Below are 17,474 nucleotides of genomic sequence, written 5' to 3'. Positions count from 1 at the left end.
AGTTTTCGTCCGTTTCGTCCGTGTTGGATTTCCTATATCCCTTTCCAGAGAGCACCTCTAGTTGATAAATAGTTTGAACATTTATTAATTAAAGGAAGTGTAAATCTAACCGTTGTATTTAGTAACATTCATGATGTCAGAAGTCAACTTTTTATAATTAGTTTGAACTTCATTGTGAACTGTAACTGTAACTGCGTGTGTGTGTGTGTGTGTGTGTGAGCAGGGCGTCTCTGGACAGAAGGGTTACCCCGGCTTCCCTGGAGAAGAGGGCGTGGCCGTAAGTCATTCATTCATTCATTCATTCATTCATTTAAACACTCGGCGTGTGGTTACCATGGTGACGTCTCATCTTCTCTGTCTCCTGGCTGCAGGGTGAGCGAGGCCCTCCGGGACCCAGCGGGCCTCAGGGAGCGCAGGGATGCGCCGGTATCCGAGGACCCAAGGTACAGTAGGGAACAGGAAGTCCTGAAGACTCACTGAGACAGACAGAAACAGCTGTGGTCGGCTGCCAGATGTTGACTCTGTGTTTGTGTTTGTGTCCGTCCACAGGGCTTCAGAGGCCTGCGAGGAAACAGGGTGAGTGAGAGGGAAACCTCAAATAACAACTCATATTAACCAGCCACGTGTTGGAATAACTGTGATGATAAATTAAGAATTTGTAGTTCGATTTCCTCTTCCAAAAATATGTTTAAAACCAAAGTACTAAAAGAATATACACATTTGTTGTGAAAGCTAAATGCTTGTTTGATCTGAATTCTTTTCTTTCTTTCTTTTTTTTTTTTATTAATTTTGTTTGGAAAAGGCGTTCCATCAGAATCAACAGTACAAAAATACAGAATTGGTGTTTACTATAGTCCTTTTCCTGTTTATGCAACCATTTACAGGTGAGCAACATGAATCAACAAAGGACACAGTTTGTGTGGTAAAGGACAGTCATGAGCATCCATTGTCACTTTCCTGAGAACGTGTCCTTGTATATTCCCCTAAATATGAAAGGTTTAGCACATTTACACATTAAACTCTCTCTTCAACCCACATGCTTACAACCTGCATAGTTGTGGTTTATGCATCAACATAGTATCAGTCTTAAAAAGACAACTATATACATTGAATTGAGGGAACTTGCTTATTGTTATTTCCATCATGATCTGAATTCTTATGGTATAACTCAGACCATGTAGTCTAAAAGTTGCCTTGTTGAATTTGTTTTTGGTTAGGGTTTGTTGTTTTTTCTCTCTCTTTATCTCTTTTCTCATTCGTTTTGGTAAAAAGGGTAGGCATAATTATTATTTATTTGTTTATTTCGGGCATGTCAATTACAGAAAATCATCATCATCACACTTCATCTTAGTTCAGATAATACAATACACATGGCCGAAAGGGAAAGCGGGAGAAGCTAAAGCTTATCTAGTCCCGCCCCCATTACAAACAGAATAAAATCTTATATAATCTTTTCTTCTTTTCTTTTCTTTTGCTTTTTACAATTTTGACATAACATTTTCTTTTACTTATGACATTTTGACACAACATGTTACAACAGTATAACTGTGATGATGAATTAAGAATGTGTAGTTCGATTTCCTCTTTCAAAAATATGTTTAAAACCAAAGTACTAAAAGAATATACACATTTGTTGTGAAAGATAAATGCTTGTTTGATCTGAATTCTTACGGTTATACCATTATTAGCTGTTTTCAAAAAACCTCAAATAAGCCATCTGTTGAGAAGGGGGAGATAAAATGCTAAGTGTGAATCAGGCAGCAGGAATGTTGGGATGTTAGAGCGGCAGACGGGACGGGAGAGGAGAGGAGTGTGGATGTTTGGATGTTTGGATGTTTGGATAAACACTGTCTCCTCCTCCTCCTCCGCAGGGCGAGGACGGAGAGGACGGGCTGGACGGAGTCAACGGAGAACAGGTAACAACTGCTGCAGCTGCACAGCATCTTCATCTTCATCTTCATCTTCATCATCAGATGTAGAGACAGAGGTTTGCACATCTGCATCAAAACTTCTTCTCATAGGACATAACAGTGAAACATTAACACAACATGATTCACTTCAATGTTATGATGATTATTATTATTATTATTATTATTACGAACTCGAACTGGGTGTGAGTGTTTCTCATCAGTGTGTTAAAAAAACAGTAGAAATAAAAAACAAGTCAAAAAATAAAATAAAATAAAATAAAAAATGGGAAACTGAAGAGTGTCACAGATCAGATCGGTGTCTGTTGGAGGAAAACCAGAGGAAACAACAGAATGAAGTCCAAGAATCAACATGTTACACTCACTGCAAAAACTCAAAATCTTTTCAAGAATATTTGTCTAGAATATTTCTAGTCAAAACAAACCTCTTTGCACTTAAAATAAGACTCATCGCCTTAAAATGAACTTGTTTTTAGTTCATTTTCACTTGTTTCAAACTAATTTTCACTTGAAATAAGTAGAAAAATCTGCCTTGTGCTTGTAATAAGAAAGAAAAACTTGCTCCACTGTCAGATTTCTCTACTTATTTCAAGTGAAAATCTGCTTGAAAGAAGTAAAAAGTGTCTAAAAACAAGCTGCTTTTTAATGTGATGAGTCTGATTTGAAGTAGAATGAGATTAGTTTTGACTAGAAATAAGACAAATATTCTTGGAAAATTTTTGAGTTTTTCAACAAATCAACAAAAACCTTCACAGTTAAGCAAAGACAGAGTTTTACATTTCAGTTAATCAGCTGCAGCGTCGCATCGTTTGTTATAATATTCATGTTGGTTTGTGATAATGAACTGCTTTTAGTTCCTGAAACACAGAAGATTCAACATCAACAGCAGCAACAACGATAATTAATCCAGACGAGGATAAGATCAGACCACGATGATGATGATGATGATGATGATGATGATGATGATGATGATGATGATGATGATGATGATGATGATGATGATGATGGAGATGAAGATGAAGACGCAGCAGGAAATGAGTGGGTGTGTTCAGGAAGCAGCAGTTTGATCTGGTTCTGTTTCCTCTGTTCACAGGGAGAGACGGGGAAGGACGGAGGACGAGGAGAGAGAGGACACCCAGGAAACCCTGTACTGCTATATTATTATTATTATTACTATTATTATTATTATTATTATTATTATTAGTATTAGTATTAGTATTAGTATTAGTATTATTATTCCAGTATCTGTCCAGTCAACATTTAACTTTCACATTCACACTTTCATTTCAATCGGCAGTTTAATCAAACATGTTGTTTCCCACAGGTGAAAACAGAATGAATTAAAATAGATTATTATTATAATCATTATTATTATTATTACTCAACTCAACTCAACTCAAAGTTTATTTCTATAGCACATTTAAAAACAACCTTAGTTGCCCAAAGTGCTGCACAACATACAGGTGCTAGCAGTATAAATAAAACAACAAAATCATCAAACATAGATTAACAGAAAAATAGGGCCATAGAAACAGTTACTAAGATAAGATAAAACAATTAAAAGCTATACTAAACATTAAACATAAAAAAGTCAGGGTGTCAGGGTGTCAAGGTGAGTTAAAAGCCAGAGAGAAGAGATAAGTCTTTAAAAGTGATTTAAAAAGCTCCAGAGTTTCAGCTGCTCTGATGTGGAGGGGTAAGGTGTTCCACAATTTTGGGGCCACAACAGAAAATGCTCTGTCGCCCCTTGCTCTTTAGTTTAGATCTGGGGCAAGCCAGCAGTAACTGGTTGCTTGACCTCAAGGCTCTAGCTGGAGCATGATGCTTAATGAGGTCAGATAAATAGAAAGGGGCTAGACCATTTAGGCTTTTAAAAACAAACAATAAAATTTTGAACTGCACCCTAAACTGGACAGGGAGCCAGTGAAGAGAGGCGAGAATGGGAGATATGTGATCACGCCGTTTTTTCCCTGTCAACAATCGAGCTGCTGCATTCTGGACAGCCTGTAGGCGGTTCAAAGACTGCTGGTCTAGTCCAGCATACAAAGAATTACAATAGTCAAGACGACATGTAATAAATGCATGAATCGCCCTTTCAAAGTCAGGTAAGGGGAGATAGGGCTTCACCTTACTTAGTAGTCTTAACTGGAAGAAGCTAGATTTGATGACTGAGCTTATCTGTCTATCAAATTTAAAAGCAGAATCAAAGATAACTCCTAGGCTCCTAGCAGTAGGGCGACAGTAGGAGGCTAGTGGACCAAGAACACTATTACAGCCATCAAGAAGATTGGAATTGCCGAATAGAATTATTTCTGTTTTTGATTTGTTAATATTCAGGAAATTTAAGGCCATCCACGTTTGAACATCATTTAGACAGTTCAACAAAGCTTGAGTGGAGGCAGAGTTATTGGTTTGGATAGGCAGGTAAATCTGCAGGTCGTCGGCAAAACAATGAAACAATATGTTGTGTTTTTTAAATATGGACCCCAGGGGGAGCATATAAATTGAAAAAAGAATAGGGCCCAAGATGGATCCTTGGGGCACCCCGCATTTAAGAGGGGATGTAGCAGAAGTGTGTTCACCCATATGAACAGAAAAACGCCTCTCTGCTAAATAAGATTTAAACCATGTGAGGGCTGTACCCTTAAGGCCTACACACTGGTCAAGACGTGATAACAATATTTCATGATCTACAGTGTCGAATGCAGAAGTAAGGTCAAGAAGCACTAGAGCAGCTGAGTTACCAGAATCAAGAATTAAAAGCAAGTCATTATAAACTCTAAGGAGGGCTGTTTCTGTGCTGTGGCGTACTTTAAAACCAGACTGGAATTTTTCAGATATACCATGGAGGTCAAGGTGTGACTGGAGCTGTTCATAAACCACTTTTTCCAAAACTTTTGATAAAAAAGGAAGTTCAGATATGGGCCTATAGTTTGACAGAACAGATGGGTCAAGGTTGCTCTTTTTAATAAGAGGATTTACCACAGCATGTTTAAAAGCAGCAGGCACACAGCCAGACATCAAAGAGGAATTGATCAGGTCAACAATACAAGGCCCTAAGGTGCAAAATGCATCCTTTAGAAAGCGGGGTGGAAGGCTATCAAGAGAACAGGACAGGACATTATTATTATTATTATTATTATTATTATTAATTGTTTTACATGCTACTCTGTGCAGGATTTGTTTGTGTATATGAGCTCAGGTTAATTAGCATAATTATTTATACCAATTTAATTTATGATCCAATAATTAATCTGCGTGTAGACAACTGTTATTATGTTTAAATCTTACCTTTGTTTTGCGTTACATGGTAACACTTTACAATAAGGGTCCCTTAATTAACGTTAGTTAGTACATTATTAAGCATTAATATATAAACTAATGTGTTAATTAATGCTGAGTAATGCATAGATAATGATTATTCAACTTTTATTATTACTTAATAATTTATTAACTAACTTTGAGTAGTAAACATTAATTAACTGCTTACTAATAGGCTACATTAATTAATGTGTTTCCTAATCCTAAGTAATACATAATAATGATTGTTAATATATCTGTAAACAGTAAATTAATGCTTAATAATGTACTAACTAACGTTAAAGCTCCAGTTGGTAAGTTGACGAAAGTGAAAGTAAACTCCGCGACTTGGTCGGAAATTTCAAGACAATACTCCGTCAGGTCCCTTTATGAACCTCTGCCAAGCGCCCCACACACACACAGACACACACAAAGTAGCCATGAACGCACCCACAGAGAAAAAAAAAAAAAAAAAAAAGATGTACCGTATCCATAGCACGACGTGTAGGAGCGGCGATTGGCTGCTCCTCCTGCTCCCTCTACCTGACTGGTGGAGAATCGTCGGGCGCGGTGGATTTTGGCAAATACGATTACAGGCTGTAGGTGGAGCCAGAGGAGTTGGATTTTGTCCTAAATTACTCATTTAATGTCTGACCATCAGAATATAGTGACAGTTCCAGCAAATATGACTGAATAATTGTTACCAACTGAAGCTTTAATTAAGGGACCCTTATTAATGTAATCTCTCTGTTCTGTGTTAATTCAGACACTTCAACATCAAACACTTTACCTTTTCTGTCACTTTATTGATTTATTATTATTATAAATGAATCATTATGTCATCGTCACCACCACAGAACTAATTATTATTCATAGATGAACACAAAGCGGTGAGAGCAGCAGAGACGAAGCAGACGAAGCCGTTCAGAACAGAAGGAATTCCCCCTCGGCGGTGACACCGTGACCTTTGACCTGCGGCTGGTTGACTGACAGCTTTTCTCTGTGGTTCCTCAGGGCATCCCGGGGATCCGCGGGGAGGCGGGGCTCAAAGGACAGCGAGGACTCAGAGGAGATCCGGTAAGTACAGTACACTGAGATAGAGGATGGTTATGAATGAATGAATGAATTTTTTTTTATTGTCGTGTCATGCCACCACTGTGGCCCGTCCCATATGGGATTACAAGACACATTGAGGGGAAGAACGTTATCACTCATTTTGATTTCAAAGAAAAGAAACTATGTACTATAGTAAACCTTTATATTTTATTGGGGAAGTTTCATATTCATAAATGTAAATTTCAGAATTCTTCACCATCATTTAAGTTGTTTTTGATTGAAGTTGATTATTATTTTAAGTCTCTTAATTTAATTACAAACAAGAAGTGTATACCAATAATGAACATACATTCAGAAATGTTTAATGAATAATCTGTCACAATAACTATAATTATAATTTTCATGGGATACGAGGTCTGTCACCAAAAAGGTTTTTTTTAAGGCTTTAAGGAGAAACTCACTGGTTTCACTGGAATCTGAAATGATTCATAAAGTTTGACAAGTTTGTTTTTTTAAACAGAAACAAAATGTCAAAGTTGTTTTTGTTCTAATGATATGTTTGAATTTACTTCCTCTTCTTCTACTTATTGATCAGTTATTGATCTAGTTATTGATCAGTTATTGATTATCTCCGTGTCATTGACCACAGGGTGAATCGGGCGCTGACAACAGGATCCCAGGAACCAGAGGAGAGCCCGGCAACGCCGGATTACCGGTAACAACATACACACAGATTGATTGATTGATTGATTGATTGATTGACTGACTGACTGACTGACTGACTGTTTGATTGATTGATTGATTGATTGATTGATTGATTGATTGATTGATTGATTGATTGATTGATTGATTGATTGATTGATTGATTGATTGATTGATTGATTGGTTGCTCTGCAGGGTTCACCTGGACAGGACGGACGCGGAGGTGAGAGCGGAATCCTGGGAAACCCGGTGAGAAGTTTTCCTCCTTCGTCTGGTTTCATTTTTCATTTCAGCTCCGGCCTGAGCCGAGCTGCAGTGCCTTATTATAAGACTTTATAACAATAAGCACAACACATTACAGAGCATTATAACTCTGTTATAATACTTGACCTTATACTGTAAGCCATTAGAAAGTGCTCTATGATGTGTTATGCTTATTGTTATAAAGTCTTATGATCATTTATGAGTGTTTATAATGATAGTAATACATTAACTAGAAAATTTCCTCTCGGGAAATTTTGAATGGGCCACGGGAGCTACTGCGGGTTGTGCCATCTCTGTCAACATGGGAATCAAACCCACGATCTTAAGGTCAAGACAGAGCTGATCAGACAGACACATGATCATCTTTCTATAAGCACTGATATGGAGGAGCTGTAACCACATTAGGTTACCTGTGTGTGTGTGTGTGTGTGTGTGTGTGTGTGTGTGTGTGTGTGTGTGTGTGTGTGTGTGTGTGTGTGTGACTGTAATCACATGAAGCTGGCTCTAGAGTCTGTGTGTGTGTGTGTGACTGACTTGACACATAGTTAGTTAGTAGCTGCATCCTGTGTCAGTCTGATTTAGCTGTGTCTGTGTTTATAAACATTTAAACGAGCGCCAGGTGGATTGTTTATGAAGTTAACGAGCTCTGGCCTGAGGATCAAAGAGGTTACCACGGCGATAGGGGCCCCCGCAGGCTGAGACAGACAGAAACGTGGAGAAAAACAGCCATTTTCTGCCTCTAAACCGGCCTCACAATTAGGCTTAGCATGACAAAACGGTAACTCCTATCAGAACAAAACACAGATCAACGTTGCTCTAAGGACTTACTGAAAATTTCGGTACGATTTGGTGTTTCTACAGTAAATATTTTGGCGACGCTGGCAGTTTTAAAACATCAGGCCGTTCTGCTCCTCTCAGAAAATATTTGTATTGGACTCAATGAGGAGCAGGGACAGACGTGGCCGCACTCAGAGGCTGATTCTGTAAGTTCTGTAAGTCTCTCTGATATTTTGAGCACATGACATGAGAGATAACAAGTTTGTCTTACAAATTCTGAAAAAATTATGTCTGTAGAGTGTAAATTGTGGCCGTGGTGGCAATTTATCCAGAAAAAATACAGAATGTTTCTTCACTCTCTCCCACTCTAACCGATGATGTCACGCACTCTGACACGAACATTCCATGCAATACACACCCATTATAAACTCATAATTTCTCCAAAAATGATCATGGTCATTGATCAGGGATTGATCAAAAACTATATGACCTATCAAAACGTGGAGTAATACGACAATACACAAGACTTGTGTCTACTGTTTAAAGTTTAAATGGAGTCTCTAGGTGAAAGTATGCCTGAGCAGTAGACTTTTGTTAAACTCCAATGATTGGTCTTTTTCGGTCTTTTTTTTTCGCCCGTCCCATTGACTTACATGCAAAATTTTTGCGCAGTTTTTCGCGACTACGTCGCGAAAAATTCGTAAACTGTTGAGAAAAGTAATAGCACAGCGATCCCGATCAGGACGCACGTTTTGATATATAATATGTCCTGCAACTCTTCGAGTTGCAGGACTAGTAGCACATCGAAAATCGGCCGGAAGTGGAAAAATAATAATAATAATAATAAGAAAAAATCCACACAATAACAGTAGTGCCCGGGCTTCGCCCGGGCACTGGTCCCTGCAGCTATTTCATAGCTGTTGGGACCAGTGCCCGGTGCGATTGCCCGTGGCCCTAATTATAACACATTATAACTATATTTATAATCATTATCAATGTGGTCATTGTCAGCGAGTTACTAACAATTATAACGTATTATAATACCTGACCTTATAAGTCAAGATAAAATGCTTTATAGTGTGTTATGATTATTGTTATAAAGCATTATGATCATTTATGAGTGTTTATAACTATAGTTATACAGTGTTATAACTGCATTATAACTCATTATAAGTCTGGTTATAATGTGTTACCCAACGGGTTTATTGATCGTTCATCGCTGATGTCAGACTGAAGCTCCTGTTGCATGATGGGAAATGTAGGAGCCAGTGCTTCCTGAGTTAAACTCACATCAGGTCAGGATCAGATTCTCACCTGTCACCAGACGTTATTATTGATTATCTTAATTTACCTTTATCTCATTAAGATCTGTAAACAATAAAACAAAATGTGAAACATGATTTATTTATTTATTTTATTAAGAAAAGCCAAGTTTGTTGATTAGATTGGAAATATGTTTATTAAATGAGAGTGTTTCAGTTCTTATAGGAGGACGCCTTTTCAATCAATGCACCATCAGATGTAAAAAGTATTTAATGAAAAGAGCTTAATGTTGACACACAACACTCAGGATGTCTGACACACACACTCAGACGTTTTCAGGATGTTCTGGTGGCTGTCGCCTCATGTTCTCACATCTGTCACATCTGGAGCTCAGCCTGAAGCTGCAGGACAAACTTCATCTATCTTCACTATCTCTGCTCCTCTCAGTGTGATAATGTTTTAATAACGCCGTATTAACGCTGTGTTTCTCTGTGTTGTGTTCAGGGTCCAGACGGACGCAGAGGTCCACTGGGTGAAAAGGTAAAAAACCAACAACTGACACTCTGAGCTGCTGTCACTGTAACACCTTTAGTTCCAGCAGGTCGAAGACAAAACACGTCCACGTCCACCTTTAAAGTCCATGACATTTATTCAGACAAGAAACACAGTAACACAGTGGTTGGTGGTAACTAACATCAGACTCAGCTCCTGCCCCTATACATTAAATAAAATACAATAAATGCTCCTAAATGAACTTAAAACTATACCTGAACAGTTACCGTTTACATCAACAGCTGGTTATTAGCTGTAATATTGATTAATAAAATAATAAATGTAATGTGCATTAGGTAAAATTACAGTATATTGTATGTTTTTTGTTCTCTCTTTCTCGTTCTATCTATCTATCTATCTATCTATCTATCTATCTATCTATCTATCTATCTATCTATCTATCTATCTATCTATCTATCTATCTATCTATCCCTCTCTGTCTTCTTTCTATCTATCTATCTATCTATCTATCTATCTATCTATCTATCTATCTATCTATCTATCTATCTATCTATCTATCTATCTATCTATCTATCTATCTTCTTTCTTTCTTTCTTTCTTTCGTTCTATCTATCCCTCTGTCTTTCTTCCTTTCTTTCCTTCTTTCTTTCTTTCTTTCTTTCTTTCTTTCTTTCTTTCTTTCTATCTATCTATCTATCTATCTATCTATCTATCTATCTATCTATCTATCTATCTATCTATCTATCTATCTATCTATCCCTCTCTGTCTTCTTTCTATCTATCTATCTATCTATCTATCTATCTATCTATCTATCTATCTATCTTCTTTCTTTCTTTCTTTCTTTCGTTCTATCTATCCCTCTGTCTTTCTTCCTTTCTTTCCTTCTTTCTTTCTTTCTTTCTTTCTTTCTTTCTATCTATCTATCTATCTATCTATCTCTATCTATCTATCTATCTATCTATCTATCCATCTATCTCTATCTATCTATCTATCTATCTATCTATCTATCTATCTATCTATCTATCTATCTATCTATCTATCTATCTCTATCTATCTATCTATCTATCTATCTATCTATCTATCTATCCATCTATCTCTATCTATCCATCTATCTCTATCTATCTATCTATCTATCTATCTATCTATCTATCTATCTATCTATCTATCCATCTATCTCTATCTATCCATCTATCTCTATCTATCTATCTATCTATCTATCCATCTATCTATCTACACTTAACCATCACAAAACGTGACAAAATAACTCATGAAACTTTAAACACATTTGGATTTGACTGAAGTAAATCTCATATTGTAGTATTTGGGTGATAGTATTTGGGCAACAAACACGGAGCTGTTCTCAATACGTAGTCTACTTCGCTTTCCAGTTGCTATGGAAACCACCACTCGTCAAAAACAAATAACATAACAAAGCCTCACAAAATAATAAAAACTACTTTAACAGCCAGCGAAAGAAGCTGCTGACTGAATGAAATGAATCTGAACCAATGAATAAATCAATAAATTGTGTCGAACTTTTGCCAATTATGAACAACTCCGTTACATAACCAAACTGCTGAGCCTCACTGTGTGTTTATGTGTGTGTGTCTCTCTGCAGGGCCGACCTGGAGCTCCAGGAGAGGCCGGGGTGTCGGGCAGCCCAGGTGCCTCTGGTCCACAGGTGAGTCCAGAGTCTCTTCAGTGGCTATGTTTAGGCTACGTGCAGTCATTAACCCTTTCATAATCAGAATATTAGCAATAACCCGGTTGCCCACAGCCATGTAAACACCAAGAACGCTTTTGAAAAACCTGAATATGCAAATGAATGACCCCTGGGATACTCCTTTTCTAACCCGAACATCTGGTCGTGTTGGGATATCCCATGGAAAGGAACATTAGTCTGTGTTCTGCCATGTTCTATTCACAAGGAATCTTGGTCTTTTGAGTCCAGGAAGTACTTGTAGTAAACATGGCGAAACGCAGGATAACACTTGGTATTTCGTATTTCGGATATGCTTGTATGCTTCAAACGTTTTGTGTTGTGTCTTGTCCTCAAATGTTTTGTGTTGTGTCTCGGCTATATTGCAAATGAGGTTGCGCTCCTCAATATACAGTATTTCCGAGTTTAAATAAAGGTTATAATAACTTCATAAGTGGTGAAAGACATGAACATCATGTCTTTTGTAGACGGTAGAAAGTACCGGGATAGAGAGATTGCCGTGCTGCTGCTGCTGTTGTTGTTTTTGGATACAGGAAGAAGTGGAAATTTCATAACCTTTATTTACGTAAACTCGGAGATATATTGAGGAGTAACTTCATTTACAATATAGCCGAGATGAAACACAAAACACACAAGGACAGAAGACAAGACATTTGAAACATACAAAAACATAACATAATGCATTGCGTCAAGTGGAAATGCATTACGTCAAGACTTTCTCTGTGCATCGCTGTTTTGATCCCAGTTGACTACAGTTACTAGGGGTGGGAGAAAAAATCGATTCACATAAATATCGCGATATCTTTTTTGACGATTTTTAACTCGATTTTCTTTTCAAAAATCGATTTTTTTCTTTTTGAAAAAAACAATTAAAAAAAAAAATAATAATGTTTTGAAATTTTTTTTAAATATTGTGCAATGTGCATTTGTTCGCCTTTTTTACATACAGAGAGTCCAGGTTTTGAAAAGGGTTTAAGTTCACTTTATAATGGAGTATGTTCATTTATAGGCTCCTACAGTATTTGTGTGCAGATAAATGTTAAAAATGCTAAAGACTAAAAATCGAGAGAATCGGCAATATCGTAGAATCGCAATTTAAATCGAATCGCCATCCAAAAAATCGTTGAAGAATCGAATCAGGAGAAAAGCATATCGTCCCAGCCCTAACAGTTACCATGTAAACAGGAATAAGCCTGTTTGCTCACCCATGTAAACAGGTTATTCCGAATGTTTCAGAAACTGGATTATTGACCTGAACCTGAATATCGACTGCATGGGAAGTTGTGAACGTAGTCGTTGTCTTTAACTTTAACGAGTTTGTGGTTTTGTGTCCTTCAGGGTCAGAGAGGAGTCCGAGGTTCACCTGGACCCAGAGGGATCCCTGGACCTCCTGGACCTCAGGTCGGTGTCGCCTCCACCCGTACACCTGATTATTGATCCGATCGGTTTCATTAGAAAGGTTTAACTGCTGTCGAAGGTTTTAAAGAAGCTGCTGCTGCGACTAACGGATATACGAGTCACAACTTAAACTAAACTCTTTGTTTCAGTTTTTCTGAATTTAAATTTCTAAAGTTTCAGTTTGTTTTTTCATCAGACGCACGACTGTGACGTGTTTGTGTAATAATTTCTGTTAACAACTACACACTTACATATGATAAATACACACTATGACTCATCAGTTAAACATTAAATACTGAACTCACTGTTTAAAAAATCTATCAAGTCTAATTTATAAACAGTTATGAATGTTTAATGAGCTCATCTGTGATAAAACATCTGTATCACTGTTCATCTAAACAGTTTACTGACAATTTATAAATAATAGATTTAAATATGATGAGTCATCATTTATTAATCATGACATCACATTATACTGTAGATGAGCTCATTAGAGTTAAACATTAATAAATAAATCAGTATCAGTGAAAGAAGAATGATTAATAAATTAGATAGAAGTGATGGGAATAACAGCGTTGTTATTAATAAACAGTGTTTCTAATGGTGCTACTTTTTACAGTAACAAGTAATCAAAAAAGTTACAGTTTCCCCCTTTATAACGCCGTTATCGTTACTGACAATAAAAGGTCAGTAACAGGTGACAAAATAGTAATACACCTGTTTAAGTGTAGCCTACATTATAACGCAATAGATACATTTCCTGGTAATTACTTACTTTTATATGTAGTAATTAATTTAATAACTACTTTTTGGGGAAAGTAACTAGTAACTATAACTAATCACTTTTTTAAAGTAATGTGCCCAACACTTAAGTTTGTGATATCTTTTTGGTAATCCTAAAATCGATACCATATTTGGAGGAGGGGGCGGGGCTACAGAGGAACGAGGGGCGGGGCTTAAAACAAAAAACACTTCTCAAGGTGCTGCTCTTCCTTTCTCACTCTGTTGTTTGTTTGTTTGTTTGTTTGTTTGTTTGTTTGTTTGTTTGTTTGTTTGTTGACTTGCAGGGAGGACCAGGATCACCCGGAGGTCCAGGATCAGTCGGACGCCGCGGAGCCAACGGACAGAAGGTCTGTGACGTCATTACATCATCATTATACTCTGATGTTCACAAGAGAGAATAATAACAATGTGTTATTATTAATGTATATAATATAACGTAATGTAATATTATATGATATAATATAATGTAATATAATATAGTACAATATGATATAATGTAATATAGTATATTATATAATATAATGTAATGTAATGTAACACAATAGAATATGATATATGTAATATGTATATGTAATATATAATCTAATGTTCTGTAATATAATATTATATTATATGATATAATGTAATATAATGTAATGTAACATAATATGATATAATATAATGTAATATAATACAATATAATATGACATAATGTAATATAATACAATATTATATGATATAATATAATATAATGTAACGTAATGTAATATAATACAATATAATGTAATATAATATAATTTAATGTAATATAATATGATATAATATAATGTTACGTAATATAATATAATATAATGTTATGTAATATAATATGATAACGACCTGCTGTTGTTGTTAAAGGGTCAACCAGGTGATCCAGGTGATAAAGGTGCTCTAGGATCTTTGGGACCCCAAGGGACGCCGGTGAGTAGGTGCACATCTGCTCTGTGTTTACTGTTGAATATAAACTGTGTATCTAATGTAAACACTGTGTGTGTGTGTGTGTGTCTCAGGGTCAGGACGGTAGAGACGGATATGGACCTGCAGGACCTACAGGCATCAAGGTACAAAAACTGTTTGATGTTGATTCAGTAGAAAACTTATGACGCTCTCTCTGTCTCTTTAACACTGTGTCTCTCTCTCCACAGGGAGATCCTGGTTTCCCTGGTTACCCCGGTCTCACGGTGAGTATCCACATCACCTGTTGTCTCACTCATCACCACGTCCTCTATTAATAATGCTCCTTTTATTCTGAAAATCTTCCTCTGGCTTCCTGGGAAATTATTGACCAGATTTTTTCCCAGTAATGAATAAAAGTGGAGCCCCACTGTGAGAGGCTTTTAATGTGAAAGACTTAAGAGGAAGTGCTGAAGTATCCATTGATTAAAATATTCTGGTCTACTGTCCAAACAGAGATAGAGAAGTTCCTTGGCATTAAAATGGTAATGGATCCTAAACGGTGTATTCTTGGTATCGATCTTCTGTCTTTGTCTGGTCAAACTGGTAAATTGTTGAATATTATGTTGTATGCCGCACGTCTTTCAATTCTGCATGTTTGGCTTGAGGTGCACCCGCCTACGTTAGCAATGTGGTATGATAAACTGCTGTCAATTGTTCCTTATGAAAGACTATCTCATGTGGTGTAAGGAACCTTAGATGAATTTGTTAAAGAGTGGACCCCCCTGAGTATGTTTTTTGGATGCGAATGGCCATCAATAATAAGTGTTGGTGTAAATTAAGATAACACCCCCCACACACACACACACTCACAATTTTTTTTTTCTTTCTTGTCTTTTACATGTATTTGTGCTTTTGGTTTTTATTATATTATGTAGTATTATTTTGTGTTGTATGTTGTGTTTGTGTTGTGCTTGTCTTGCTGTCTCAGAACGTAAATCAAAAATTAAAAAGAAAGTAAAAAAAAGAGGAAGTGCTGAAGTAAAGCTCTGCTGGTGTCTGTCCTCAGGGTGAGAACGGCCTGCAGGGACCTAAAGGACTACCGGGACGTAAAGGGAACCCAGGTCGAGGGGTGAGAGACGAGTCGACCGACCTGACGCTTTCATTTATTATCTTTAACAAGTTATTTAACGACTTTCCGCTTCTTCACTGATTCATTTTTCTTTTTCTGGTCCCGGTCGACGCAGGGGAACTCAGGTCTGACCGGAGAGTCGGGAGTGAGCGGAGATCCAGGTTACGCGGGACACAGGGTGAGTCAGAGGACAGGCGTCATCGTCGTCTTCATGATTAAATTATTAAAAACACACTTAGTCTTGACCTCATAGCCATCGGCAACATGTAAAGTCAATAATCTACAGGACTTTTATTTTGAAATTTCACCATCTCTACAGTTGTTGTTTTTGTTCTTCAGCCTGAAACTAAAAATTGATTTGGACAAAATGATGATGATGATGATGATGGTGATGATGTGTGATCTTCCTCCTCAGGGCTCCAGAGGTCCACCCGGAGGACGAGGAAAGACGGTGAGTCCGCGTTAAACTGAGTTTGTGGACAGAGACGTCCTGAGACATGAGATGTTTTAACTCTGTGTCCTCTGTGTCCTCAGGAGTGTGAGCTGATCACCTACATCAGAGACAACTGTGGTACGACAACAACAACAACAAAACACTCAAATTCATCAATTTATTTTATTTTATTCGAGGAAAATTCAGTGTTGATGTTCCTGTGTCTCATGACATCACTTCCTGTAAATTGATCTCATCTCTCTCTCTCTCTTCACAGCCTGTTCCATCGGTGAGTATCAACAGGACAGTAGAAGACAACAATACAGGACAATACTGGACAGTGGAGGACAATACAGGACAGTAGAGGACAATACAGGACAAGATAGGACAATACCGAACAGCAGAGGACAGTTGAGGACAATAAAGGAAGAGAGTAGACAGTAGAGGCCAATACAGGACAATACCGTACAATACAGGACAATACAGGACAAGATTAGACAGTAGAGACCATACCAGACAAAACAGGACGAGATAGGACAAGACTGGACAATACCGGATAGTAGAGGACAATCCAGGACAGTAGAGGACAATACAGGACGAGATAGGACAGTAGAGGACAATCCAGAACAGCAGAAGACAATACAGGACAATACCGGACAGGAGAGGCCAACACAGGACAGTAGAGGCCGATACAGGACGAGATAGGACAGTAAACAATTCTGGACGGTAGAGGTTAATACAGGACAATACCGGACAGAGGAGGGCAATCCAGGACAGTAGAGGACAATACTGTACAGTAGAGGACAATCCAGGACAGTTGAGGCCAATACAGGACGAGATAGGACGGTAGAGGACAATCCAGAACAGCAGAAGACAATACAGGACAATACCGGACAGGAGAGGCCAACACAGGACAGTAGAGGCCGATACAGGACGAGATAGGACAGTAAAGGACAATTCCAGACAGTAGAGGCTAATACAGGACAATACCGGACAGAGGAGGGCAATCCAGGACAGTAGAGGACAATACTGTACAATACAGGACAAGATTAGACGGTAGAGACCATACCGGTCAATACAGGACGAAATAGGACAATACCGGACAGTAGAGGACAATACCAGACAATACCGGACAGTAGAGGCCAAAGCAGGACAAGATAGGACAGTAGAGGTCTATTTCCCACAGGGAAGGACAGTAGAGGACAATAAAGGAAGAGAGTAGACAGTAGAGGCCAATACAGGACAATACCAGACAGTAGAGGCCAATCCCGGACAATACAGGACAAGATAGG

General features: G+C 37.7%; 1 protein-coding gene across 1 annotated transcript in view; it reads left to right on the top strand.

Annotated features, from left to right (window-relative positions):
- Nucleotides 1-17,474, top strand: part of col6a4a (collagen, type VI, alpha 4a) — an 83,352-nt gene that overhangs the window by 50,374 nt on the left and 15,504 nt on the right. The window contains exons 16-35 of the mRNA XM_085803172.1: nucleotides 224-277; nucleotides 372-443; nucleotides 550-576; nucleotides 1,872-1,916; nucleotides 3,022-3,075; nucleotides 6,243-6,305; nucleotides 6,934-6,999; nucleotides 7,182-7,235; nucleotides 9,795-9,830; nucleotides 11,423-11,485; nucleotides 12,863-12,925; nucleotides 13,990-14,052; nucleotides 14,582-14,644; nucleotides 14,734-14,784; nucleotides 14,869-14,904; nucleotides 15,687-15,749; nucleotides 15,865-15,927; nucleotides 16,165-16,200; nucleotides 16,284-16,320; nucleotides 16,460-16,471. Of these exons, the coding sequence (XP_085659298.1) occupies nucleotides 224-277; nucleotides 372-443; nucleotides 550-576; nucleotides 1,872-1,916; nucleotides 3,022-3,075; nucleotides 6,243-6,305; nucleotides 6,934-6,999; nucleotides 7,182-7,235; nucleotides 9,795-9,830; nucleotides 11,423-11,485; nucleotides 12,863-12,925; nucleotides 13,990-14,052; nucleotides 14,582-14,644; nucleotides 14,734-14,784; nucleotides 14,869-14,904; nucleotides 15,687-15,749; nucleotides 15,865-15,927; nucleotides 16,165-16,200; nucleotides 16,284-16,320; nucleotides 16,460-16,471 (1,021 nt within the window). The remainder of the gene's footprint in view (nucleotides 1-223; nucleotides 278-371; nucleotides 444-549; nucleotides 577-1,871; nucleotides 1,917-3,021; nucleotides 3,076-6,242; nucleotides 6,306-6,933; nucleotides 7,000-7,181; nucleotides 7,236-9,794; nucleotides 9,831-11,422; nucleotides 11,486-12,862; nucleotides 12,926-13,989; nucleotides 14,053-14,581; nucleotides 14,645-14,733; nucleotides 14,785-14,868; nucleotides 14,905-15,686; nucleotides 15,750-15,864; nucleotides 15,928-16,164; nucleotides 16,201-16,283; nucleotides 16,321-16,459; nucleotides 16,472-17,474) is intronic.

The sequence above is a fragment of the Trachurus japonicus genome, chromosome 16, assembly GCF_045865225.1.
Source record: "Trachurus japonicus isolate A0001 chromosome 16, Traja_1.0".
NCBI lineage: Eukaryota > Metazoa > Chordata > Actinopteri > Carangiformes > Carangidae > Trachurus > Trachurus japonicus.
Note: the sequence above shows the minus strand (reverse complement) of the source record. Positions and strands in the feature narration are given on the sequence as shown.